The sequence below is a fragment of the Mus pahari genome, chromosome 5 (assembly GCF_900095145.1).
Source record: "Mus pahari chromosome 5, PAHARI_EIJ_v1.1, whole genome shotgun sequence".
NCBI classification, from domain to species: Eukaryota; Metazoa; Chordata; class Mammalia; order Rodentia; family Muridae; genus Mus; species Mus pahari.
Window position 1 is genome coordinate 63,606,112 of NC_034594.1, and position 22,897 is coordinate 63,629,008.

The 22,897-nt window shown below is 47.5% G+C and overlaps 1 protein-coding gene across 2 annotated transcripts in view; it reads left to right on the forward strand.

Moving 5' to 3' along the window:
• Armc9 (armadillo repeat containing 9) overlaps positions 1 to 22,897 on the forward strand; it is a 126,124-nt gene that overhangs the window by 31,946 nt on the left and 71,281 nt on the right. For both annotated transcript variants that reach the window (XM_021198006.2, XM_029538986.1), the window contains exons 10-17: positions 5,408 to 5,442; positions 8,112 to 8,223; positions 10,638 to 10,730; positions 13,869 to 13,959; positions 15,735 to 15,858; positions 17,642 to 17,781; positions 19,301 to 19,377; positions 21,192 to 21,266. In XM_021198006.2, coding sequence (XP_021053665.1) covers positions 5,408 to 5,442; positions 8,112 to 8,223; positions 10,638 to 10,730; positions 13,869 to 13,959; positions 15,735 to 15,858; positions 17,642 to 17,781; positions 19,301 to 19,377; positions 21,192 to 21,266 — 747 coding nt within the window. The remainder of the gene's footprint in view (positions 1 to 5,407; positions 5,443 to 8,111; positions 8,224 to 10,637; positions 10,731 to 13,868; positions 13,960 to 15,734; positions 15,859 to 17,641; positions 17,782 to 19,300; positions 19,378 to 21,191; positions 21,267 to 22,897) is intronic.

Genomic DNA, 22,897 nt, shown 5'->3' on the forward strand with positions numbered 1-22,897 from the left:
ATTCTGTTCTTGTTAGTGTGCTTTTCGTTCCTCTGCTGTGGAGAGGTAGCGGTGGTGGTCAGTTTTTTGAAACAGAGTCTCTCTCCATAGCCATGGCTGTCATGGAACTCACTGTGTAGACCAGGCTAGCCTTAAACTCACGAAGGTCTGCCTCCTGAGCACTGGGATTAAAGGTGTCTGGCCCTTTGTAAAGTTTGAGGACAGTATCGTACATCCAGCCATTCTGGGTGGAGAGGACTGGCCAGCCTATGGCTGTGAAATTGCATGGCCCAGCCTTTCTTTCTCTGCCATTTTACTCCAGATGATGAGTATACGTGGGGCCAGGTGAGGGACAGTCCTTCCAAAGTTCTGCCTGGATAGGACTGTGTAAGAGGGCAGCCAACTGTGTCAGAGACCCCTGGCCAGTTCTCTAGTTGAAATGTGAGCCGTATTTCAAGTGAGTCCCAAGGCCCAGTAGTGACTCTCCAGGACTTAGGAGTCCGTGAGACATTTTCATTTAAGTGAATCCTCACGTGGACAAACAGAAGAACTGGGAACTAACCGTCTGCTCTCCCCACGTCTCCAGGTAAGGATGTGCGGAAACGAGAGTTACTCTGTGATAGACCTAGGAAACGGGGACCTTGAGGGGAAGCCACATCTACACTCTCCTTTGTTTGTCAAGTGTTACAATGGCTGTGGTGGTTGTCCCCATTTTTTTTCAGTGTGGCCTGTTCAGTTGTTGAGGAATGGAGCCAGGTATGGCTCCTCTCCCTGTTGTGTGGCCCTTGCTCTGGCGGAAGCTTAGCAACTGTAGCCATCCGCACTCCTGTGACTTCTCAAGGTCTTCTAAGGATTCCTGCAGTTGTCCACATGGCCATTCCACTCCAGGCTCAGTGTGGCGAGAGTCACCTGCTGAGATCCTGTCCCCTTGGTGCTGCCTCTCACACAGATGTATGTCCTGTACTCCCACCCCCAAATCCATGGCGGTTCACACCGTTAGCCTTCAATCATGGTTGGGGGAACCATGACCTTTCCCTAGCTCCCGACACAGACTTCCTGACTCTTTGCACAGATCCTGGCAGGAACATTTGTGTGCCCACTATTTGCTCTGCCCCGTTGCCTGTTGTGAAGAATGAGACTCCTGGGAATCAGCCAGCGCTTGGTCCTCCCCATCACTCGGGTGCACTGGTCATCAGGGGCTGGCTGCGAGTGTTCTGCTGTGTTAGTTGCTGTGTGTGGCTGAGACTGTCGCTAGTTCTCTCCTGGCTGTGAGCCAGGGTCTCCTCTCGGTGTCACGCTGGTCACTCAGCTTTCTGGGTGTGTCTGTTTATGTCTTTGTATCCTAGGAAGGATTCAGGTATCTTAGAGGTAGCAGGTCCCATTTCACCTTTGCTCCACGACTGTCCTTACTTCAGGGTAAAGGGGTTCACTTTCTGTACACGCCCTCTTCTGGTTACAGAGTCACCCAGGGCTGTTCCCTCGGGTGCAGGCTGAGGCCTTGAATGTCCCACAGTGATCTGAACCTCTCTGGATGTTTTGTCAGGAGGGTTCCATAGGTGTGCTTTAGCACCGTGGAGGCATGGCAGAAATGGGCCTGGCCCAAGGGGTTTGTCAGCTCCCTTATCCTCTGGGTGCCAGCCACTGAGGGTGTCGAGCCCCAGCCCTTTTCTGCTCCCACCTGGGCCAAGCACTTGTTTCGTCCACCCTTTTTTGTGCTCACATTTTTTTTTTTTAAAAAAAAAAAATGTGTTTGCAGACTAAACTTAGCCCAGAACAAACAAACTTTGATTTAGGAAGCATGTGACTTAGAGCGATTCCTGGTGCACTGTTGTGCAAGACCCTTGGTAGAGCGCCACTCTCCCTCCTGAGCTGCCCCTAGGAACACTCTCCTTGATGATCTTCAGGTCACGATCACCAGCTACCCCAGGCCTGCGAGCAGCATCTAAGGGAAGCCTCAGCTCCAGGCCTTCCTGTGGCTGAAGAGGTGGCTTGCCAGCAGAGCACCTTTGTCACCAAGCCTAAGAATGCCCGGAGCTTTCACTGACCTGATTCAGTAGTTGACACCTCGGTTCATGGCTTAGTCTACTGTGTCCTCCATTCCCTCAGGGCATCCTCAGGTAAACCAGCTGGCTGTTCAGGGAGGTTGGGAACGCTCTTTCAGTGTTAAGAAACTGTCCTGAAGGGAAAAAAAAAAAAAAAAAGACTCTACGGTTAACTTAGTGAGGGATGCTTTCTGGCTGTGATAGATTGTGCACTCTCCGGTTTTCTCCCACTGGGCTGTTATGGCTGGCTGTTGGGCTCTGCATGCACGCCATGCACGCCACGCACGACAGTGCCCACAGCTGGGGACCAGTGATTCAAATCAAGCAGCAGTAGCCGTGGTCATAACTGGCTCAAGAGCCTGCTGTGGACACCGTAGAGATCCAGTGCACATCAACGGTTGCTCCACAGAGGTTGAGCACAGCTTCCTCTGTGTGGGATTACCAACACTTCTGGGGCTAGGAAGTGGCTCAGCTGCTAGCCGTCTGGCGTGAGTAAAGCCTTGGGTTTAATCAGCAGCATCACACACATCAGGGGACATGGCTCGTACCTACAGTCCAGCATTCAGGAGAACCAGAAACTCAAGGTCATGCTAGGTTCAGTAGTGACTTTGAAGCCAGCCTAGGCTACTCAAGGACCCAGATGTCAGAGTGGAGGCTGTCACACTGCAACCAGAGCTCCACTCAAGCAGCCCCCAGCAGAGGGAGGAGCTTGGCATAGACAGGCGGGGCAGGATGCTGACCTGTTCTGCCTTCACTGGGGTCCCCACCCATGGTGATGTTCTTACTGGGCTCACTGGGGGGCACCACCTGTGACCCATGGGTGGAAAGTGAAGTCTTGAGTCATTGAGCTAATGTCCGAAGACACTTGACTGCTGTGTGTCGGACTAGTTGGTGGTCGGCAAGCGGTAAGATGATGAGCAGGCCGGTGTGGCTGTGACACTGTATGTGGCTGGGGCTCAGCTGGTAGAGTACTTACATGCTTAGCATGCATGTAACCTTGGGTGCAATCCCCAGAACCACGTAAAACCAGGTATGGTGGTGGATACCTGCAGTCCCAGTACTCTAGGAAGGGAGGCAGGAAGATCAAAAGTTTAAAGTCATATTTGTTTACATGTCAAGTTGGGGTCCAGCCTGGGCTACATGAGACTCCTTTGCAAAAAAAAAACAAAAAACAAAACAAAAGCAACCCAGAAAAATCACATAGGTCCTTGTATAGATGAGTTGCAACAGTCAACAGTCTCTCCAGACATCACCAGATGTTCTCTGGAGGCAGACTCACTCCCAGGTAGGAACTATTAGGGCAGCAGTTCTCAATGTGTGGGTCATGCATCAGACATTCTCCAACATCAGATATTTATGGTTCACAGCAGTAGCAAAATTGCAGATATGAAGTTGTAATGTAATGATTTTATGGTTGGGGCTCAGGACACCCCAAGACCAAGTTATCAGCACAAAGGAGATTTATTTGCCCCAGAGGACAAAGGGCAGGGAATAAGACAAAAACAGGAGACAAAGAATGAGGGAGAAGGAGAAAGGAACAAGGGAGTGGGGGGAGTGATATTTGTCTAAGACGGGGACAAAGGACTGCCTCTGGATAGTGAGGGGACAGACATCGCCCACAGCTTATAAAGGTACAAGGGGAAACCCTGAGTTAGGATGAGGTGCTTAATTTTAGTTAGGTATGAGACAAAGGCAGGTTCTAATTGCTGGACTTCAGTACTTCTTTGATAGCTGGACCTTGGTAGTCAGCCTCAGAAGGAGGAAGCCTGAGATAGAAGACTTCTTTAGGGAGGAGTGAGTTTTATTGGGAGAATTAGGAATGAGTTATTATTGATTTTTTGCATTTAGTGTGTATAGTAACATTGTAGCAGCTCCGTGTTCTTACTTGACCCCAGCTGGCTTACCGCCTTCCTGTCCTGCTGTCTTTAACGTGTGGGATGAGTTATTAGCTGAGATTTCTCTAGATGGCATCTCAGACCTGTTTCCAAACGGCTCGGTAAGTTAATAATAGGAAGAAGTCATTTATTTAGTCAAGACACCAAAGGATTAAAACTGCTAAGAGTATAGCTCAGATCCCAGCACTGCAAAAGCTATTTGAACGTATATAGTCATGAGGCATTTAGAAGTGAAATGTGGCCAGGCCAGGGGAGTGCACGTCTTTGATCCAAGCTCTCAGGAGGCAGAGGCAGGTAGATCTCCAAGTTTGAGGCCAGCCTGGTCTACAGAGTGACCAGGGCAGCCAGGATTACATAAAGATACCCTGTCTGGGGGGTGGGATGGGGTGGGGGAGGGACAAACAAGCAAAAAAAAAACACGGAGCTTGATTCTGGAGTCGGTGGTCTGTAAACTTGGCTGAGAGAAGCTGTCAGAGCCAGGGTCACTGGTAAGACACTTCCTTAGTGTCAGTGGGCTTTAGAGGAACTTGTACAACAGTCTCCTGCTGACTGGGCATCTCTAGATGCCCAGTGTTGGGGCATGAGAATGACATATTTTCAGAAACTCCCAAAGGAGAGAGTCCCTCTGTGTCCCTCACTGGCAGGAATTGGTGGCACTCAATAGGCATGTCTCCTTTCTTCCCTCTGCTTAAGTTTTCTCCCCTTGTCTTTTTAAGGTAGTTTCAAACAGTCTCACCCATAAATAAAATATCCACACCTAACAGATAGAAATAAACAAAACCCACAGGCAAATAGAATCAGTAGGAATCCCCAATACCAGTCCAGCCCATTCTCAATTTTCTTTTACATTTGATGTATGTTGCCAGACATGTGCCTCGTGTAGAGTGTGATTATCCTCTGTGGTCCTCCTATTTAACTCGGCAGTGCTCGCAGTGACAAAACATGAGGACATACACACACACACACACACACACTCACCACACAGGCCATGTGAGGCAGGGTGCCTGTCCGTAAAGGAGGTGACAAGCCAGCCTGCACCCAGTGAGGTGGTGAGGCAAAAGGGAATTGTCATTTTTTTCTTTAAGCACCTGGGGAGTGGCATGTTTGGCTTGGCACAAAACAGCATTACCTTGTACTTAAAGAGAAATACTTTACTAGGAAAAAAGAATGTAAAAATCCAAACTGCTTTTGTTCTTCGTGCTGTCTAAGATTTGGTGGCTCTGAGTGAGGCTAGGAGATCCCACCGGTTTTCATTGAGTTTGAATAAGAGTCTCAATAGACCAAGGACAGTTGACCCACACAGGCCTAGTGGTACATTCCTTCCAAGTAGTAGCTTTAAAATCATATGCCTTTGGAGGACACTGAAATAAACTGTTTATGTCTATCATGCAAATGGCTGCTTATGTGCCGTTAGAGGGCTTGGGCTGGTGATGCTCTGCTGTCAGCGTTTAACTCGGTCTGTTTGTTCCTCTCCCACCCCACCCCCCCCAGGCCTCAACCATGTTACGAGCCTCCTTGGCACCAGAGTAAGTAATCATTTTTTTGAGTTTTCATTAATTCTGTTCTAAAGATGTGTTTACTTTTGTGTGTGTGGGTGTTTCGCCTGCCTGTCTGTCGGTCTGTCTATATATAACCTGCATGTCTGGTGCCTGCAGAGGCCAGAAAAGGCATTAGATCCCCTGGAACTGGTGTTACGATGGTTGGGAGACACCATGTGGGGGCTGGGAACCAAACCCAGGTCTCCGCCAATGGAGCCACCTCTCCAGTTCCCTCCTTGTTTCTATATGTAAAACTGGAATTCAAAATAGGTTTACTAAATATTTTACTACATGTGACCATGAAAGGAAATGATTATAAATGATTATACCAATGATTATAAATTGTGCTGAACCAGAATTATTTTTTAACATCGATTCTTGTAAGGTGGCATGAAATAGCAGAAACAAACAAACAAAAAAAACCCACAAAAAAAACAAGAACAAAAAACTGTTGGCTTATTCCTGTGGTATTCTCTAGAAATGAATTCTGTCATCCCACTGTCAGCAGACATTAAAGTGTCTTAGGTCCCATATCTTCTGCTGGCCTACACTGAGACCACATCCTCAGGATAGCTTTGCCTATCCCCAGCTTCCCTGTTGAGATGAGTTAGGCTGTCACCACAGAGGTGTGTAACATGCATACCTCACCAGCTGTGTTGCAGCAGTGAGGAAGTGGGAGCCTGACCGTGGTTAATTCTCTGGCTAACCTCTAAGCAAGCGAGCATATTCACCAGTCACCAGAGAGATGGCTCAAGCAGAGGTGGCTGCAACCTGCTTGCCCCCTTCCTGAGTCTCCCATAGTCTTGCCATTTAGTGGCAGTATAGTGTGATTCACAGCACACTACTAGCCTGGTTAAAATCCCACCTCTGCCGCCAGCTGTGGAGGTGGGACACTTCCTGTGCCACTGTGCCACTGTGCCTCTGCTTCTTTACTGTGAAACAAGCCGAGTGGAGTAACTACTGCAGGCTTGTTGTGAGGAAGATGATGAGTTTGCCGTGGGGACTATACAGTACACCGTTGGACAGTGGGTGTAAGCACTCTGAGTGCTGGCTAGCATTCTTAGTGATGTAAGGGCAGGGTCACCTGCAGAAAACAAGGGGTGGGGTTGTGGAGGATGTTAAGAGGACATGGGAGGAGGCATGACCCAATTCCTTGATCAGTGGAAGAATACTGGGCCCCTTGGTAATACTCCTTGTGGGTACTCACACCTCCCCTCGTCAGTTTGCACAGCCCACCAAGAGCCCTCCTCCACCCTTCCCTCTGGAGGAAGTCCCAGTTGTTGAACAGAGACAAACAGGGCTTTGCAATTGCAGTATTCTTCTGGGGAACAAGGGCTCATTTACACTTCACATTTTTAAAATTAGTACTTTTTTATTGTATGGCCCAGGCTGGCCTAGAATTTACAATTTAGTCCAGGCTACCCTTGAACTTGTAGTAATACTCCTGTCTCAGCCTCCAAGTTAGCTGTCATACCCAGCTTGTTATAGTAAACATGAGATATAAAAAACTATTTAAGAATTCTCTTTTGAAATGCATTTATTTTTGTGTATGTGTGTGTTCCAGCTTACCTGTGTATACACCACATGCATGGCTTGCAGAGGCCAGAAGAGGGTATTGGTTCCTGTCAGTATTCTTTGTAATGTTGGTCAATCAAAGAAAGTGGGGTACTAGGGAATGTAATTCAGGCTCTAAGGCAGCAGGAATGGAACCTTGATCAGCCATGCAAAGACATTTTATTGTTAAACAAAAGCTATTTGGGGGTGGGGGGGATGTAAAACAAGTTCCTCATCCCAAAGTCCCTAATCTAATCCGCTTTTCCTGAAGGAAAACTTTAGACCTCTGCAACTGTAGTCCCGTTGTGCGGTGTTTGCAGTACTTAACAATACAAGACCTTCCAGGTGTGCCAGGACTGTCCCCGACCAAGGTCATGCAAAGACTGAAAAGCCCCTTCAGAAAAACAAGTCTACCCTAGAGACAGTGAAAAAGAACTGTTTCCTTCTAAGGTTTACCCTAGATACAGTGAGCATTCCTACTGCAGGGTTCCCAGAAATTGGAGCTACAGATGATTGTGAGCCACCATATTAGTGCTAGGACTGGAACCTGTATCCCCTGTGAGAGCAGTAAGTAAGTACCCGTAACTGCTGAGCCGTGTCTCCAGCCCTCCACGGGACTTCCCAGTGTCAGAATTTTACACAAGCCCTATGCAGTTAGCAAACTCAAAAAGTCAGCATGGGTTTAGGGAGTTGGACTTCTGTGACTGACACAGCCTATAATCACTGTACTTGGGAGGCTGATGTGGGAGGGTCAGCCTGGGCCACACAGTGAGACTCTATTTGAACACAGAAACTAAAACAAAACCTAGTATATAATTTTTTCTTATTATGTAAGTAACTCATGCTTATTATAGAAAATTTGCATACCACTGAAATCTAAGAAGAATTAAATTTAACTACATTAAATCCATCCAGTATTACAGGCAGGGCTGATCTGGCTGACACTGGAATTCTGGGAGCTGAGTTGGGTGGCAGTTGGGCCACTTCAGGATCCTTCAGTCTAAGCGGGTGTCCTGACTGATGCTCAGGAGATGTAATGGTGTGCCCACCCTTTGCCCCTTCTTCTCTTTGAACTTGCTGTGGTGCTGGGTGCTACTACACAGGAAGCTGAAGGATGTCCCGTTACTGCCCTCCCTGGATTATGAGAAGCTGAAGAAGGATTTGATCTGGGGGAGTGACCGCTTGAAAGCCTTCTTGTTGCAGGCTTTGCGCTGGGTAGGTACCTTCCCCTTGATGTTAAAAACAAAAAGCAGAGAGGCCAAGCCAACACAACACTGCTTTTCTTGGCAGGCGACCTGGTAACTTGGCTGGTACCACATAGCCCCTGTACTAAAAACCCCTTCCTGCTACCTGCCACCACCAAGTCCTGAGGCCAAAAGCCACTCGCTGGCTCCAGGCAGGTGTGGGAGCACAAGCCTTTACTCCAGCTCACAGAAAGCAGAGGGAGCTAGAGGTCTGTAAATTCAGGGCTAGCCTGCTCTACACAGCAGGAGCTAGACCAGCCAGGGCTACATCATAAGGCCCTTCCCCCAATCCCAGGAAGAAAATCAGCTCCTGAAACAGGCCTTGGTCTTATTGTGACACATTCTATACTGTTATCAACTGATGTCACCTTTGTGTGTGATGTGGCAGCCGCCCGCCCCTGCCATCCAGCCCCTGCCTGGTCACATGCTGTATTCAACTTGGGACCTGCATTTTAGTTAGAGTATGTAGGCAGGCCCAGCCGGTCACAACTCCAGAGAGCCCTGGGAACAGACATTGACCAGTAGCCACACTGGGTAGGCCTCAGGACAAACACTTACAGGCCTAGTCTGGGTTCCCATGCTTTACTTATCATTCCCACTAGAATAAATAAATGGCATGTTAGCATAAACAACAATAGTTGTTTCCCAGACAACAAAGCAAGTGAGAAGAATGCCAGTGTTGTGCATCTTTGTCCCTGTCTTCAGTGTCCACTTCTGGGAGGACATGCCAACCTCTGAGGAACTGATCAAGGGCACGGTAGAGCCCATCTTACTGTGAGTGTGAAAATGCCTGTGCCCCTCTGCTCTCATGAAAGGGTTTTGGGGATGCCCAGAGTTCTCTGAACCACACTTTGAGAATCTTTCACCAAACAATGCTTTCTAACTCACCCCAGAGTAGTGTCGGGCTCCTTGGTGGATCCCCATAGTTCAGAGAACCCTGGGACCAGACTTCTTCAAGCAGCCTCACTACCCTTGAGTAGAAATAGTCCTCATGGGTACTTAGCGTCTAGTGATGCTAACTGGCCTCATTGGGAACTATGGGGCTTCAGGGGACCCAAGAGGGACCTGCAGTCTCTGCTTTGGTTTGTAGGGGCCTGTTGACCAGATGGGTGGGCATGGAGCATGATCGCCCAGGGCCGCCCACCCTGGCCTGCTTGTGTTACCACACTCACCCTGCTTGTAGGGGCCTGTTGACCAGGTGGGTGGGCATGGAGTGTGATCGCCGAGGGCCGCCCACCCTGGCCTGCTCGTGTTACCACACTCACTCTGCTTGGCCACCCAGCTGTGATGCAGTCCATACACTCCCTGGACCTCTTCCCTCAGAGGAGAAAACTTGAATAACCAGATAACCAGGAAAGGCTCCCTTTGCCTTTGTTTCTTTCCCGTTTCCCATCCAGCCTCATGGTTCGATAGTAATTTCCCCCACGTGACATTTTAGGCAGTCCTTTAGCAGCCCCATCTTCTGTGGTGATCTGGTCAGCTAGCAGTTCCTCCCTCCCTCTGAAGGCCTTTCCTTCCTCCTGTCTGTGGTGTCTATTGGCTGTAGCCTGGCTTTTGCCCACGCCGCAGACCAGGATGTGTCAAGCACACCACATCGTCCTCAGGCAGAAGCCGATTCTGAACTGCGGGTGTTTATTCTCCTGGAAAAGCAATCGCATTTGCTCTTGTCAGGTGCACAGACTGCCTGCCCCGGGCAGCGTGGGCAAGGGCCAGGCCAGAGCCAGTAGACACAAAGACAGGGGGAAGGAGAGGCCTTTAGAGGGAAGGAGGAGATCACCACTGAAGAGGGACTGCTAAAGGACTGTGCCAAAAATGCCGCATGGGGATTGCTGTGGAGCCACATACTTCCCTCCAAACCTTCTTCCTGTTATATGAATGCATATAACAATATAACAGATTGAATGCCTTCCCAGATTCCAACCAGCTAGCCAACCTCTCTCCCATCTGCCTCCCCAACCTGTTGCTCATCTGTCCCTCTTGGATAGGGTCACTGGGAGTGTTCTACAGGTAGCCTGGGCTCCACTCTTTTTGTTTTGTTTTGTTTTGTTTTTCGAGATAGGGTTTCTCTGTGTAGCCCTGGCTGTCCTGGAACTCACTTTGTAGACCAGGCTGGCCTCGAACTCAGAAATCCACCTGCCTCTACCTCCTGAGTCCTGGGATTAAAGGTGTGCGCCACCACACCTGGCTGGGCCCCACTCTTTGAACTAGAGTTTTCTCTGAACACCCCCTCCCCTCCCCACAGACACACACACACACAGACACACACACACACACACACACACACACACACGACATCCCTTTTGCCCTGCTGTTTGATCATCTGCCCACTTTTAGGGCCTAGCTCTTCCTGGGTAGGAATTTGTCTCTTCTGCTTTTTCTTTACAGCGCTTGACTACATCCCATCCAGGGGAGCAGAGGGAGACAGTCCTGCAAGCCTACATCAGCAATGACCTCTTGGATTGCCACAGCTACAACCAGGTGAGTAAGAGGCAGCCAGGCCTTGTGTGGTGGGGAGGCCCTTAGCAGACTCCAGGCTTGTCCACGTCCTGAGCTTGCCCAGCATTTCCTATTCATCTGCTTGAGGGTCTGTGTTCACATCTTGACCTACTTCAGTTGAGGAGAAGATTCCCAAACAAGCCAGATGGCCTGATGCTCTCTCTGCCTCTCTTCTGTTAGTTTCCCTTTTCCCATTCCCCTCCTTCCTCCTCCCACTTGAATGATGCTCCATTTTCAGAGTTCATGGCTGGTGTTGCAATAGTGAATTTTGTCAAATGCTATAATCTCTGTAGCCATGGAAGGATGTAATTCCTTCAAATCCACTCTTACTTGGTATCTTGGTGTTTGGTTTTGGTGATGGTATTAGTGTTAGGGTCTCACAGTGTCCGGGCTGGCTTCAAATCTACTATGAAGGCTGAAGATGAAGGCTGGCATTGGAGGCTTGTCGCCTGGGCCTGGCTTATATATGGTACTGGGGATGGAAGTCAGGTTTTGCAAATACTCTTCTAGACAAGAACCCAGCCAACTGAGATCATCCCCAGCCCTGTTTTCTTTCCGTTATTTAGTTATTTATCTATTTATTTTCTTGTTTCTTTTTTTTTTTTTTAAAGATTTATTTTGTATTATTGTTATATCTAACTATACTGTAGCTGTCTTCAGATGCACCAGAAGAGGGTGTCAGATCTCATTATGGGTGGTTGTGAGACACTATGTGGTTGCTGGGATTTGAACTCATGACCTTTGGAAGAACAGTTGGTGCTTTTAACCACTGAGCCATCTCTCCAGCCCTTCTTGTTTCTTTTAAGAGAGAATGGTTTAGAATTCTCTGAAATTAGCAAAGAACTTGCAGGGTAGGATGACTCCCTGGTAAGGCTGATGCTGGGTTCCCGTGACTCCAAAGTGGATTGGCCTGTTCAGAGGGGAAACTGAGCTGTCTGGCTAATTATTTCTCTCTTAGTAATCCTCAAATTTAGGGTGTGGCATTGCCAATCTGAAGGTCTCATTAAGATTTTACAATAGACAGTGGCAGCACCCAGCTTTAATCCCAGCTTTTGAGAGGCAGAGGCAAGTGAATCTCAAGTTGAGGCCAGGCTGGTCTACAGAGAGAGTTCCAGGACAGCCAGGGCTACACAGCAAGATCCTGTCTCCAAAACAAAACAAAACAAAAAAACCCACTTTGAGCTGGAAAGATGGCTCAATTGTTACAGGTCAGGCTCATAACCAAAAATAAAAGAAATGGTCAGGTCCACGGAGAGAAAAGCATGCATGCTTGTGGTCAGCTCTGCCTCGTCACTCTCAGAGCACGGGACCTCCTGCGTCAAGGTGACAGTTAAAACTAACCTCCACACATTGTAAGGTTCAAATGAAGATTTTAAATCAGGCACTAGTGTTTTCGATAATAAAATAAATATTTTACTTTTGCCAATCTCAATTTTTTAAGGACAGACTGAGATGGGTCTAGGGGAAAGGCAGGTCAGTTGAGGTTCAATACACACATGGATTCCCAGTACCCATGATAGAAAGAAGGCAGGCAGGCAACCTGGCTGGGTGCTGGCTGTAACATGTTCCTGTAATCCCAGTGCAGGGGAGGCAGAGACAAGGATCCCTGGGGCTTGTTGGCCAGCCAGTCTACCAAATCGGTGTTTCAGGCTCCATGAGAGACCCTGTCCCTAAAGATAAGCTGAGGAGTGATTGATGAAGTCACCTCTGGGCTCCACATGAGTGCATTTGTGCACTCTCGAGCACACACACAAACAAAAGCAAAACCCAAGGTTAAGAGTTAATGCATGTTAGGAGCCCCGAGAGAGCAAGCTGTTTGGAAGGTTGTCCCCTGGGCTGTGGAAATGTCACTTCTGCAGTAGATGCTCACTGTGTTCACTGTGAACACTCTTCTGGCTGTGCCCTGGCGACCTGTAACTTACTGTACTGTTATGCTACAGTGGAAATTTGCCTAAATAAAGATGGTACAAGGACAGTTGGCATCTTGGGGGTGGCATGTGACACTTTCACTCGGCCTGGTTTGGTCAGAGTCCTGTATATCAGGTACAGGCCACGATTCAGGAGCCTTGCTTCTCCAAACTTCTGTTGACTCTTCCTGGCTCATTTCTCCTGAACTGATGCTCTCTCTCCAGCCTCCTCTTCTTCCTCTACTTGCCCACGCCCTCCTTCCTGAACACAGGATTTTTTGAATACTCTTCTCCTAAGTTACATTCCAGCTACTGGGTTTTTTTGTTTTGTTTTTAGATTTTATTGTTTTGATGTGTGTGTGTGTATGTTTGTGAATGTTTGCCTGCCTGTATGTATGTGCACCATGCGTATGCTATGTCTAGGGTTAGAAGAGGGCATTGGATCCTCAGGAATTGAAGTTACTCATGGTTGATAGCTGGAATATGGGTCCTCAGCAAGAGCAGCAAGTGCTCTTAGCTGCTGAGCTATCCCTCCAGCCTTGTGGCCATTGGTTTTTGAGAGTATTTTGCGATAGCCTAGGCTGACCTCAAACTGGAGATTGTCCTGCTTCTGCCTCCCAGGCGCTGGGGTGACAGACATACACTCTCACTGTGATTTCCTGTCTGTGTTTTGGTAGCTTCCTGCTGGTGTGGACCTGGTGTGCCCCAAGGCTGAGATACTCTATGCTACTGTCTTAAGATAATACTCCCTCTCTGCCCCGGTGCTTCGAGGTCACAGAAGTAGCATAATGCAATCTAGTCATTTTGTTTCTGTCTTCTGTTTGTCTGTCTGTACTGTCGCTGGTTTTGTCCCTAGCTCTTCACCTTTTGAGGAATAAGTGATGGAACTCAGGGGATTTGTCCTTGCCCATACTGTCTTGTGATTTATCTCCGGGTCTAGAACTGTGCTTAAGTAACTTTTCTCATGGTCTTTAATCAGGTCTTCAGAATTTGTGTCTTTAAAAATAAATCCATTTACTATAGTCCCGTGTGTTTGACAGGGGCTGAATTAAAGGTGTGTTCCTCTCATCTGGAAAGCCATCAGCAATAGCCACCACATATGCCCTGCTGTTCTAGTTGCAGGGAATCTGTGTTTCCCTCACCAGGCAGAGGGGCATCTTTGGCTTCCCCACGCCTGACCTCACGTTTTGTCTCTCATGGTTGTCCCCTGCAGAGGAGTGTGCTACAGCTGCTGCACTCCAAGAGCGAGGCTGTGCGGCAGTACATGGCCAGGCTCATCAACGCCCTGGCGTCCCTGGCTGAAGGTAAGATGATGTTTTCCTCTAAGCAGAGCAGTCCTGGCAAAGCAACCTGGTATCCTTGTAAAATGAATGTTTTCTAGTACTGCTTAAAGTGGCCCAAGTCCTCCCATTTTATTTCTAACATATCTTGTGAAAATTAGTTCTTACGCCTGAGTATCTGTCAGAGCAGATTTTCTTGCCTTTGGAGTTTATTTTATAATACATAAGATTTTATAACTCTTATTTAAATTTTTTTAATTGTATGATAGGTAATACTATTTTTTATAACTCCTACTTGCCAATATGTTTGGTGAGATAAGTAAAGCTTATTCTAGCAAGCACTGAACCATTTCCTTCAATCTTGAAAGGATTTGAAATTTTCAGAAATAATAAAACATTGTACCTGGTGGGAACACCAAGCACCGTCTATCTCAATTCTGCCCAGCTATAGGCAGTAGGCATCTTTATTTACCAACCAGAAATAACTTGGGGGCAAGGTCACATAGCATCACTTGCATCTAATTGCGGACTCCCATCTCTGGTCTTGGGGGCCTGCACTTAGCATTACAGTACATAGCGAAAGACCAAACCTCAACAAAGGGCCATTAGCGGGTGACACAGCTCAGCTAGCAAAAGCTCCTGCTTATGCCTGGTGACCTGACTTGGATCCCTAGAATCCACTAACTTGTCAGACGTGGATCCCAGCACTCCTGGGGTGAGATGGGAGGTGGAGACAGAATTGTTTGTGGGACAGCGCTTTGCCAGAACAAGAGAGACACTCTGCTTCAAATATGGTGGAAGGAATGACCTGACATCTGAATCGTCCTATGTTCTCCATGTATATCCCTTGCCACCCACACTCCTCCATTCACAAATATATTCATTCAAACATTCCCAGGACAGTTTCCTTAGATTCTTACTTATTTGAGTTCGTTGTTTTGTTTTTGCATATTTGTTTGTTTTTCGAGACAGGGTCTCTCTGTGTAGCCCTGGCTATCCTGGAACTCACTCTGTAGACCAGGTAAGCCTTGAGATCACAGAGATCCACCTGCCTCTGCCTTCTGAGCACTGGGAGTGTATGCCACTACACCCATCTGAATTTTTAATGTGAATAAAAAGAGTTTTCATGTTATGAATACATGATACTCAACAAGTTTATTTGATTCATTATTCCATTCATTTGGCAAACATTTATTATAAGCCATCATATGCAAGATTATACACTGAGATCCATCATCCTGTTTAAAATTAGTATATGTCAATGCAGAAACCTGAAGAAGGTCAGTAGTGACTTTACACTTACTAAGGTGTCCCAGGTAGGGCCTTCACCTCCGTCAGGCTCTGAGCACATCTAAGAGACAGCAGAGTGTGGCAGAAGCCGTTGTTGGCTGGCCCTCTGTGACGGCCAGGGCCTCCCGGCACAGCTGCATTCCTCTTCCTCCTTGGAGGGCCTTCAGGGTTAGATGTCACACACTGTGACAATTGCTTATGTTCAGCTTATAGGAAGAAAGGCTTTCTATTGGTTATTCTATCAGTCTATCATTGATCGAGTAAACTGTTCTGAGACAGGATTCCATGTGTATGTACTGGCCTGGCCACAAACTTGCAGTCCTGCCTTGGCTCCCCCAGTACTGAGATTACAGGCATGCACCACCATACCTGACTCAAAAAATATACTTTAATAGTTTCCTTAGAGCTTTCTAGTGTACCCTATGTAGAGCTTTACTAGAAAGCGGCCTTGGCACACATCAACTTAGTTCTTTACATCTTTCTTGTTTTCATCTCTGGCACATTACTAGGTCGCCTGTACTTGGCCCAGAACATAAAGGTGCTGCGGATGCTGGAGGGAAGGCTCAAGGAGGAAGACAAGGATGTCATCACTCGTGAGAATGTCCTCGGGGCCTTGCAGAAGTTCAGCCTCAGGTGAGGACCACGACATTGGTCAGTCTCTGCCTTTGAGCTCAGGCTGGTGTGTGTGTGTGTGTGTGTGTGTGTGTGTGTTGTTGTTGTTGTTGTTGTTGAACCACCGTTCACTTATTACTTATTTTTCATGACACTTAGGATGCAGATGGTATCTTTGTGCTAACACTTAGGAGAAGGTAGATGACTTTCCAGGCTACAGCTGGAAATTTCTCTCTAATCTAAGCTCTGCTGTTTAAGGGTGGTAGGGATGGAGGAAGACATTACAGTAAATGCACCAGCACTTTCCTCTAGCTAGTATTGGGCCATTAGTGCCAGCCAGGTGCTTGGCTTAGGGGTAAACCCCCATAGTGAACTTGCTTCATGTGACCAATTGTTCTGTAGTAGTCTTGGCCTGGAACAGGCATGACTTAGAACTTAGAAGTCATGTGCTTCTTTTTTTTTTTAGAAGTATTTTCTTTTAAAATATATGTTATTATGTGTATGAGTGTTTTGCCTGAATGTATGTATATGCACATGTGCATGCCTGGTGCCCTTGGAGGCACCAGTAATTGGAGTTCCAGATGACTGTGCGCTACCATGTGGTTGCTAGGAACTTAACCTGGGTCCTCTGGAAGAGCAGCAGGTGCTCTTAACTACTGAGCCCTCTCAACTCTTCATGTTCTTTTTGTATCAGATCTAGTGTGTCTTAGAACAGCTTAGGTGTTCTAATGAGAGGCAGAGGCAGGTGGAGCTTTATGAGTTTGAGGCCAGCGTGGTCTACATAGTGAGTCCCAGCCAGCCAAGGCTATAGAGTGGAACATTATTTCCAAAACAAAACCATTTTATTTTATGCATATGACTGTTTTGCCTGCGTCTATGTTTGTGCAACATGGGTGTGCCTGGTGTTACACATATTAGAGGTCAGAAAAAGCATCTAATCCCCTAAAACAGGGGTTACATACAGTTCTGAGCTGTGATGTAGGTCCTGGGAGCTGAACCTAGATCTGCAAATCCAGTAAGTGCTTTTAACAGCTGAGCTGTCTCTGCAGCCCCCAAAGTCACCATCACCATTGGACAAGCCCAGTTTTCACAGGTTTGCAGAGTTCTGCAGTCATCACAACCTAACTGTAGAACGTATTTCCCATTTCTTTACCTATTGTGTAGTGTGTGTTGTGTGTATTGTGGTGGTCAGAGGATGATTTGTAGGGATCCGTTCTCTCCTTCCATCATGTGGGTCCCAGGGATCAAACTCGGGTCATCAAGCTTGGCTGCAGGTGCCCACAGGCCATTTCACCAGTCCTAATTTTAGAGCATTTCTATCACTACAGAACAAAAGTCTCCCACTAATTATTGCCACTCTCCATTCCATTCCCAGCCTGAGACAGCCACCCATATCCCTCCTGTAGCTCTACCTGTCTTGTGCATGTCCAGTTCATGGAATCATGTAGGTCCCACCCCAAAATTGATTTTGTTTCAAAGTAATATTTCTGGGACCAGTTGCCTGGGTCTAGTAAACCAAAGCTATAGATAACATTTACATGTGGAAGTAGCAGTCTGCTAACTTTAGATACTGGAAAAGAAGTTTTCAAAGTGAGAGGCCTTCTTACTGCTCAGTCTCTCATGAAACTATTGTGTCCTGAAAAGGTAGAGAATTTGTATTGTCCCAGTTGAATGGCTTCACAATAGGCTGTTCCCCAGAGTTTGTTTTTCATAGCTCCATTTGATCCCTATTTGCGCAGTGGAGTACTCTTCCATAGACAATCCCTTGCCTGTTAATTCATCTAATAAGGTCGTTTCCTCTTAGGCGGCCACTGCAGACAGCGATGATTCGAGATGGCCTCATCTTCTGGCTGATTGATCTACTGAAGGACCCCGACTGCCTGTCTGACTACACATTGGAGTACTCTGTGGCTTTGCTCATGAACCTCTGCCTCCGCAGTGCAGGTGCCACACCCCCAATAGTCCATACATGCCCACGCCCACATACACATGTCCTTGTACGGAGGACGGGTGGGCAAAGATCTGCCCACATATCTACATTCACAGTGAGCCCAGTAGAACTTCCTTTCTGTCTCCCTCCTGGAAAATTTAGGACAGGGGTTGAGTAAAGCATCTTTAGCTAGGTATAAAGTTAGTAGTCCCTTAAAGCCAACATACCGTGTTAACCATGGGAAGAATATATATGCAGTTTTGTATGTATGCAGTGCCCTTCTGGAGAGAAAAGGAAATCCATTCACATCTTGTCTTATCTTGGTTGCATTTTTCAAATGTAAGTTAAGAGTTATGATCCCTGCCACTGAAGACAGAGGTGTGCTCCCAGCAGCCTCTGGCCTTAAGTTAGTGGCAGGTTGCCTACTCATTATTCTCCATCTCCTGGAGATGGAGGTTCACATGAGCACCACAAACTGCTTCTCACCCATTGGCAACGTAAGCTCATTTGGTAGAATGCTTGCCTAGCATGCACAATCCCCAGCACCACATACACTAGGCATGATGGTGCATGCCTCTAACCCTAGCACTCAGAAGGCAGAGGCAGGTAGATGGGAAATTTAAAGTCGTCGTTGGCTGTACTACAAGTTGGAGGCTGCTTGGGCTGTGTGAGATCTTGTCTCAAAAACAAAAGCAAACGCAACCCCTCCCCCCAGGAACAACCCAAAATACTTATCTCCTCAGTGGAGATGGGAGTTTAGCTTCTGTTTACACACATCTGCCCTCTCAGACACTGTCACCTGCCATATGAGACGCCTTAGGAGGTGTGCTTGGTCCAGCTGGGCTGTCTGCGTCCCCTGGGGTCTGTGGGAAAGGAGGGCAAGAACCCAGCTGGCTCAGCTGCTTGCCAGCTGTTCCCCACCCACCCACCCACCCACCCCTGCCGGGCTTCGTGCTCCGAGCAAGCACATGCTGTTCATGTGCTGTTCACCGAGTAAGCAACTGATGCTCAGTCTTCTGCTCTAGGAACAGCCTGTGTGGAAGCCCCAGCTCTCAGCATGCTCGTCAGATCCCCGCCACCTTTTCCTGTCATCATCTTGCTTGCAGTTTGGTGATGCGTTTGGTGATACAGAATGGCCACATAGCCCCCATCATACCTGACTGTCACCAAAGCCACTACCAGCTTCTGAGTTCTTGGGGTTTATGTGGGCTTACTTAATTCTGTACCTCCCTTTGGAGCAGATGCTAATAATCTATTTTAGTTTGTTTGTTTGAGACTGGGTCTTTCTATGTAGCCCTGACTGTCCTGGAGCTCCCTATGTAGACCAGGCTATCCCCCAGGTTCCCAGAGATCCTCCTGCCTCTGCCTCCCTGGATTATAAGCACACACCACCACTGAACCCACCAGCATAATAATTCATTTTAAAAAGGAGAGAACCGAGGCCTCCGAGTGACATAAGTGACCAGCTCAAGGTCACACATTGTTGGTGCTAACCTGTCTGACATACATTTTACGTTGCCTTGCTTCCCACAGGAAAGAACATGTGTGCTAAGGTGGCAGGTCTCATGCTGAAAGTTCTTTCGGATCTCCTTGGACACGAAAACCATGAGGTACTCAAGTTGCTGGCCCTGTGGTAGAATGGAGGACTGTAATGGTGACCTGGGTACTCGTGACCTCTTATGCAAGAGGCTGACTCTGGGCAATTGCTGCATTAGATATATATTTCTTTCTAGATTTGAGGGTCTTTTGCATGCGTGCATGCATTATGTGTGTGCATGTGTGGGTAAGTTTGCATGTGTGTGAGAGTGCAGGTGTGTGGGGGTGTCCATGAAGGCCTGATTTTGAGGTTGGGTATCTTCCTTGATTGCTTTCCACTTTGTTTCCTAAGGCAAGAACCATGAGAGCCCAGAGCTCTCTGTTCTGCTAGTCTGGCAGCCCTGATGAACTCCAGTCTCTGCCTCCCAAGTGCTAGGATTTACATGAATACTATGCTCTGAACTCAGGGCATTCTGCCTGCATAGTGAGCATCTTATCCACTCTGAGCCATCTCCCAACCCCTCCTCTGGCCATTTTTGTAAGTGACTTTCATCTTGTATAGTTTCTAACATTTCATGCCTCATTTTCTGGTGCTCTGCTCCCACCGAACTAGCCAGGTCCTTGTCCTGCCTTACTTTCTGGTATCATGTATCCTGGCTGGATTCTTACACTTGTGTCCTCTGCTGTTTGATGTCTGTCTGTGGTTACTTGTGTCTTCAAAGTAGCTCTGATGGTATGTTCCTGTAAACTTAATATGCATAAAAGATCTTGCAACCTAGAGCTCATTTGTTGACAGCTGTCCCCTGGCATCTCGGGCTGTTCTCTATTGCTTCATGGGTCTCCTGTTCTCATCTTCAGGACTGTAGCACTCCCTGACTTGCACCATGCCCTGGTACATATCTTATTTCTCGTGGGCAGGACTTTGATTGCTTTCAGCTCCACTATAACAGTTATCCTCAGTGACAGCTCCACAGTTGTCCTATGAAACCCTATACTGAGCTTCCATGGGATATGTGGCCCTCAGGGCTGCCAGCTCATAGCATATGCCGGGCTCAGGTTGCCCTCCAGAATAACCCGATTACCACCACAGCTGGTGTTATTGTCTAGCTATTTTAAAATATATAGTACAATAATTCACAATAGGTATTCACTGAATAGGTACAGGTGATTCATCTCTCACTTCCTTTTTACAAATGTCTTTGCAGAAAACATGGTACCTCACAATAGCCCAGCCTGGCCAGAACCCTCTGTGTAGCGCAGGCTGGCCTCAATCTTTTGATTCTCCTGCCTCAGCCCTCAGAGTGCTGGGGCGATGGTATCCCTTTGCACCTGCAGCTGAAGCCTCAACCACAGTTAGACATGTCTTGACAGATCTGCCATCACCCTTATCAAATCAGGCAAGACAGCTCAGCTCTACAGTAATTGGACCACAGAACAAGCTTTAGAAGTGTGTCTGGTTTAGAGACAATGTATCCTCAGCTATGTCACTCTCATCCAAGGACAGTGGCAACCAGTGTGGGAAAACAAGGGCTCTTAGAAGTAATGTTCAGCAAGCAAACCCTGGGAGTAAAGAGCAGACTCTGTGGTGACCCGGAGTTTCTGCTCTGAGAGACCAGGATGCTAGAAATCACTTCAGTTAAGCAGTGACACACAGGAGGAAGGAGGCAGAGACAGGGGTGGGTTTAGGTTTTGGTTGCAGCGTCACTCATGGAGGTGACTGATGTTGAGAAGACAGTTGTTTCTAAACATGTGAGTGTGCATTCTGGGTTCTGAAGGATGGGGTACCGACTCTCCCCTTACCTAGACTGTTCTTAAGTCTAACTTCTGAAAGCTGAGTGTATACTATTGGAAAACTTGAAATGATGTCTCTTTTTTGCTCCCCTTTAAGATCCAGCCATATGTGAATGGAGCCCTGTACAGCATCCTCTCCATCCCGTCCATTCGCGAGGAGGCCAGAGCCATGGTAAGAGGATGTCCTGAGCGGGGCATAGCGGGACACGAATGCAGTCTCAGTACTTGGAAGGCTGAGGCAGGAGGATCACCACAAATTTGAGACCACTCTGAACTACATAGTGAGTTTGAGGACAGCCTGGCTCATACAAGACCTGGTGAGATCTTGTTTCACAGAAAAGAAGAAGAAGAAGAAAAAGCCCTGAGCAGTTCACAGGGTCCTCCCAGGACCATGAGTCAAGTACTCTGGGGAGAGGGCTACCTCCACTTCCTCCAGGGCAGACTCCTCAAAACTGGACATAAAAGATACACTAGTGGTTTTTCTCGAGGGAGGATCTGTTGCTTTCCTCAGAATCTCATGAGGAAACGGTAAAAATTGTAAATGGTAAAAAGCCACAGTGTTGGGGAAATTCTAACAGGCTTATTTTTGTAATGCTGGAGGTGTTTCTTGGCAGCTTCTAAATCTGCCGTGCACCACAATGACTGGGAAGAAGGGTTTTCTTGCTTTGTTCCCATCTGTGCTTATGTTAGCAGCTCAGCAACAGCAGCCGAGTGATGAGCGTCCGATGCGGAGCGACAGTTGTTTCTAAAGCTGGCGGGCAAAACCACTAAAGCTTGGGCCTTTTTTTCTGATGCCATGTGAGACCAGAGTAGCTGTGTACATACTAAATTCTGTGGTGAAGGGATTAAATGTGTTCCACACTCAGAATGGGAAACCACAAGAACATTCTGCCCATTGGTTTTGTTTGTTTATTTTCTTAAAAGAGAATTAAGAGAATTACTAAATCTTTAGTTGTTTATCTAAAATCACGTCAATAGTTAAACAAGACATGACTCATTTAAGAACCGTCTATATAAACACACCCAACAATGGAACTAAATTGCCTTCCACATTAAAACTAACGAGTACGTAGGGGTATCAGGATGCCTCAGTGAGTACAGGCACCTGCCACCAAGCCTGACAACCTTAGTTCTACTCCAGAACCAGAATGGTAGACAAGGGCTAATTCCTGGGAGTTACCTCCGGGCTTCCACCTACATACTGCGTACATGTACATGCACACAGTAGGTGCGCCTAGTGGTGTTCACTGCTCTTTCTGGTACTGGAACAGGTACTTCCTCCTACTTAACCTGCTCAGAGGCGCCTGAAGGACTGACTATACTTGTATCCAGTTCCTTACCAATGACTTGGGAGTAGACGTCTCTGCCTAGAGTCACACAACCAGGAGTACGTCCATTCTCTGTTTGCTTCCAGATCTTTCCACACTTGTGCTGCTGTATCTCACACCAGAAATTAAAATCGCTTTCCCTCTCCCTCCCCCTCTTTCTCCTGTTCCCCAAACTACCAGGGATGAAATTAATGTGGCTTTATTGACCTAAGAAAGCACTCTGCCACTGAGCCACATCCCAGCACTAATACAGTCTGAGTCCAGTGAGAAATCTGGCCATATTAAATTGTCCCTTCTCACTCTGATGCTGTCATCTCAACTGGGGCAAGCTAAGCATCCCTAACACAGAAAGTCCAGGCTACAGGGGCCAGAGAAATGGCTCAGCAGTTCAGAACACTTGATGCTCTTCTTGAAGGTCCAGGTTCAGTTCCCATCACACACATTGGGCAGCTCACACCCACACATAACTTCAACT